This window comes from Trichomycterus rosablanca, chromosome 18 (genome assembly GCF_030014385.1).
Source record: "Trichomycterus rosablanca isolate fTriRos1 chromosome 18, fTriRos1.hap1, whole genome shotgun sequence".
Lineage (NCBI taxonomy): Eukaryota > Metazoa > Chordata > Actinopteri > Siluriformes > Trichomycteridae > Trichomycterus > Trichomycterus rosablanca.
Window position 1 is genome coordinate 535,001 of NC_086005.1, and position 5,000 is coordinate 540,000.

General features: G+C 44.7%; 1 protein-coding gene across 3 annotated transcripts in view; it reads right to left on the bottom strand.

Moving 5' to 3' along the window:
* Positions 1-5,000, bottom strand: part of nsd3 (nuclear receptor binding SET domain protein 3) — a 36,894-nt gene that overhangs the window by 5,183 nt on the left and 26,711 nt on the right. For all 3 annotated transcript variants that reach the window (XM_063014225.1, XM_063014227.1, XM_063014224.1), the window contains exons 19-22: positions 4,836-4,952; positions 3,748-3,889; positions 3,483-3,589; positions 168-360 (exon numbers count right to left, since the gene is read on the bottom strand). In XM_063014225.1, the coding sequence (XP_062870295.1) occupies positions 168-360; positions 3,483-3,589; positions 3,748-3,889; positions 4,836-4,952 (559 nt within the window). The remainder of the gene's footprint in view (positions 1-167; positions 361-3,482; positions 3,590-3,747; positions 3,890-4,835; positions 4,953-5,000) is intronic.

Here is a 5,000-nt window from a genome sequence, read left to right on the forward strand (position 1 = left end):
CATTTAAAGAGTCAATCATCGAGTTATTTAGTGAGTCACTCAGCCAATCATTCAGTGAGTCATTTGGAGTAAGTAATAAGAATAAGTAATTCAGGGAGTCACTCAGTAAGTTAATCTCCATTAAGCTAAGACGCACTAAAACGAAGCGAGCGGAGAGCAGTCCATACCGAAAGGGGGCGTGGTCAGGTTGAGGCAGAGCAGGTGATAGGCTCTCGGACAGTCCTTCCTGTCGCACATGACGAGTTCTCCGCCCTCTCCGCAGCAGTAACAGTAATAGTCATGGGTGCGACTCTCCGCCTTCACCTTCCTCTTCCTCCTGGAGTTCCTCACCTTCTCCTCCTTCTCCATCGCCACCGCGCTCTGATCCCCCACAAAAACCAGACAACAGTGAAGGAGAAGAAAATAAAAATAATAAAAATAAAGTTTCACAATAAATTAATGACGGAACAGAAATAAATCAGAAAACAAAGTGATCAAACGTAACAGAAATAAAACATTTCAATCTCTGCTGTTCTGTGTCCAGATTCTAACCTGAAACACACACCGTTCTGCACACGCCACTCACACCCAGCACAAGCACATTCACAGTGTGTGTGCCTGTATGCAGAGGTGTGTGTGTGTATGTAGATATGTGTATGTAGTGCATATATAGGCGTGTATGTACATTTACATTTACATTTACATTTTCGGCATTTAGCAGACGCTCTTATCCAGAGCGACTTACAGAAGTGCTTCTATAGTGAACATTTCATTTCTCAAGTTTAGGTAAACAACAGTCAAAGAACACAACTCTGCTAAAACCTGTTAAAAGGCTTTTTTTTTTTTTTTTTTTTTTTTTTTTTTAATGGAAAAGAATGGAACAAAATGTTAGTGAATAAGTACAAGTCAGCCTAAGTGTTTAGTAAAAAGGTGATGAAGGTTTTTAATCGTTTTTTAAAGACAGCAAGAGACTCAGATGTTCGGACAGACAGAGGAAGTTCATTCCACCACTTCGGCGCTAGAACAGAGAACAGCCTTGATGCTTGTCTTCCTTTAGTCCTGGATGGGGGCTCAAGTCGAGCGAGACTAGAGGCTCGGAGGTTGTGTGGTACAGAGCGGGGTTTGATTAGACCCCGAAGGTAGCTTGGGGCTGGTCCATTTTTGGCTTTGTAGGCGAGCGTCAGTGTTTTAAACTGAATGCGTGCAGCTACAGGAAGCCAGTGAAGAGAACGCAGCAGTGGGGTGATGTGGCAGTGTTTGGGCTGGTTAAAAACCAGACGTGCAGCTGCATTTTGAATGAGCTGTAAGGGTTTAATCTTACCCTTAAGATTACATTAATCTTTAATGTAGATGCATGTAGATGAGTGTAGATGTGTATATGTAAATGTGTGTGTATGCAGATGTGTGTGTTTATGTAGATGTGTGTATACAGTGTATCACAAAAGTTAGTACACCCCTCACATTTCTGCAGATATTTAAGTATATCTTTTCATGGGACAACACTGACAAAATGACACTTTGACACAATGAAAAGTAGTCTGTGTGCAGCTTATATAACAGTGTAAATTTATTCTTCCCTCAAAATAACTCAATATACAGCCATTAATGTCTAAACCACCAGCAACAAAAGTGAGTACACCCCTAAGAGACTACACCCCTAAATGTCCAAATTGAGCACTGCTTGTCATTTTCCCTCCAAAATGTCATGTGATTTGTTAGTGTTACTAGGTCTCAGGTGTGCATAGGGAGCAGGTGTGTTCAATTTAGTAGTACAGCTCTCACACTCTCTCATACTGGTCACTGAAAGTTCCAACATGGCACCTCATGGCAAAGAACTCTCTGAGGATCTTAAAAGACGAATTGTTGCGCTACATGAAGATGGCCAAGGCTACAAGAAGATTGCCAACACCCTGAAACTGAGCTGCAGCACAGTGGCCAAGATCATCCAGCGTTTTAAAAGAGCAGGGTCCACTCAGAACAGACCTCGCGTCGGTCGTCCAAAGAAGCTGAGTGCACGTGCTCAGCATCACATCCAACTGCTGTCTTTGAAAGATAGGCGCAGGAGTGCTGTCAGCATTGCTGCAGAGATTGAAACGGTGGGGGGTCAGCCTGTCAGTGCTCAGACCATACGCCGCACACTACATCAAATTGGTCTGCATGGCTGTCACCCCAGAAGGAAGCCTCTTCTGAAGTCTCTACACAAGAAAGCCCACAAACAGTTTGCTGAAGACATGTCAACAAAGGACATGGATTACTGGAACCATGTCCTATGGTCTGATGAGACCAAGATTAATTTGTTTGGTTCAGATGGTCTCAAGCATGTGTGGCGGCAATCAGGTGAGGAGTACAAAGATAAGTGTGTCATGCCTACAGTCAAGCATGGTGGTGGGAATGCCATGGTCTGGGGCTGCATGAGTGCAGCAGGTGTTGGGGAGTTACATTTCATTGAGGGACACATGAACTCCAATATGTACTGTGAAATACTGAAGCAGAGCATGATCCCCTCCCTCCGGAAACTGGGTCGCAGGGCAGTGTTCCAGCATGATAATGACCCCAAACACACCTCTAAGACGACCACTGCTTTATTGAAGAGGCTGAGGGTAAAGGTGATGGACTGGCCAAGCATGTCTCCAGACCTAAACCCAATCGAACATCTTTGGGGCATCCTCAAGCGGAAGGTGGAGGAGCGCAAAGTCTCGAATATCCGCCAGCTCCGTGATGTCGTCATGGAGGAGTGGAAAAGCATTCCAGTGGCAACCTGTGAAGCTCTGGTAAACTCCATGCCCAGGAGAGTTAAGGCAGTTCTGGGAAATAATGGTGGCCACACAAAATATTGACACTTCAGGAACTTTCACTAAGGGGTGTACTCACTTTTGTTGCCGGTGGTTTAGACATTAATGGCTGTATATTGAGTTATTTTGAGGGAAGAATAAATTTACACTGTTATATAAGCTGCACACAGACTACTTTTCATTGTGTCAAAGTGTCATTTTGTCAGTGTTGTCCCATGAAAAGATATACTTACATATCTGCAGAAATGTGAGGGGTGTATTCACTTTTGTGATACACTGTAGGTGTGTAAGTAAGAGTGTGTATAGGTGTGAATGTGTGTGACTGTAGGTGTGTGTGTGTGTGTGTGTGTGTAAGTCGATGTGTGTGTGCATGTGTAGGTAGATGTGTGTGTGTGTGTGTATGTAAATGTGTGTGTGTGTAAATATGTAGATGTGTATGTGTGTGTGTAAAGGTGTGTATGTTTGTGTAGGTGTATGTGTAGATGTGTGTATGTTGATGTATACAGTATGTGTGTGTGTGTGTGTAGATATGTGCATGTAGTTGTGTAGATGTGTTTGTATGCAGGTGAGTTTGTGTATGTAGGTGTGTGTGTAGGTAGATGTGTATGTGTGTGTATGTGTGTTTGTAGATGTGTGTATGTAGGTGTGTTTAGGTGTGTGTAGATATGTAGGTGTGTTTAGGTGTGTTCAGGTGTGTGTGTGTGTGTGTACCTTTGGTCGGACACCCAGGAAGCCGCTGCAGTTCTCTGATCCGCAGTGACACGTCGTCCTTCCGTTCCCCAAACAGTCCAGATTATAGTTAAACGTCAGCTCAGTGTCTGCACACACACACACACACACACACACACACACAGAATGTTTTTTCGTGCTGTATTTACCCCCTGGATCTGCTCACTGAGGGTATAAAACCCCTCTTCCACTTAACCTCCACTTCATCCCTGCTCTCGGCCAATCAGATCAAAGCTCCTTGACTCACCTGCAGTGATGTCACACAGAGTGAAGAGTCCGATGCGGAGGTCTCCGTTCACCGTCCACTTCTGCGTCTCACAGTTTGGACTGCAGCTGTGATTGATGAAGCGAGACAGGTTCCCTTTCAGCCCGGCATCGATCACACGGTCCTGCAACAAACACCCCAAAACGACACGCCCCGTTAACTGCCATCGCCCCGAACCGAGCAGCAGCGGAGCCGTCACAGGACCCCCAATCTCACCGGGTCAGATTTATAAGGTCAGGGGCTGTGTCCCAAATCACACATATGTTATAAAATAAATCAGCATGAGAGTTGCTGTGTCAGGCCGCACACGTAACATTAGACACGTAACTGCTGCGTCCCAAATACCATACTATACACTACATTCCATTACATTCTGACCTATGCCAAGGTCATTAACTTAAGCACCTTGGGTAGGATGTCGTATAATAATCAGAAGGTCACTGGTTCAAGTCCCACCACTGCCAGGTTGCTGCTGTTGAACAAGTCACTCAGGATTAAGTGATTTAGGGAGTCAATGAATCGAGTTAATGAATCATAACCATTATTTAGTGGTGGAACTATAAAGTGATTCAATGAGTCAGTGATCAGCTGACTAAGAAAATAAGAGTCACTACATGAATCAACATCAAGTAAGTCAACGCAGTGAGTCAGTGAGGCATAGAGAGTCAAATATTCAGACATTAAGGAGAGTCAGTGAGTCAGTAAGTGATTCAAAGAGTCATGGAGTCATTTACAGTGCAACTGACTGAGAGAATAAGATTCAATACATGAATCAGCCTCAAGTGAGTCAACTCAGTGAGGCACAGAGTCAATATTCAGACAGTACAGGGAGTCATTGAGTCAATAAGTGATTCAAAGAGTCATGGAGTCATTTAGGGAGCAGCTGACTGAGACAATGAGAATCAGTATCATCGAGTGAGTCAACACAGAGAGTCAAATATTCAGACATTAAGGAGAGTCAGTGAGTCAGTAAGTGAGTCAAAGAGTCATCAACTGTGTCAGGGAATCAAAAAGACTGAGCCTGAGTGGAAACAGAACCGAATCGAATGAAACAGGGCGTGGCGTGGTACCTTGGTGAGGGTGAGCATGTAGAAGTTGGTGATGTGGTTCCTGCTGGCGTGGCCGAGTCTCTGCCGACACTCGTCCGGATCGATCAGCTCCCCGACGTACTCCATCACAAAATCTCCCTGTAAAACACACAAGCAGTCCACGATGAGCTTCACCGAGGCGGCGAC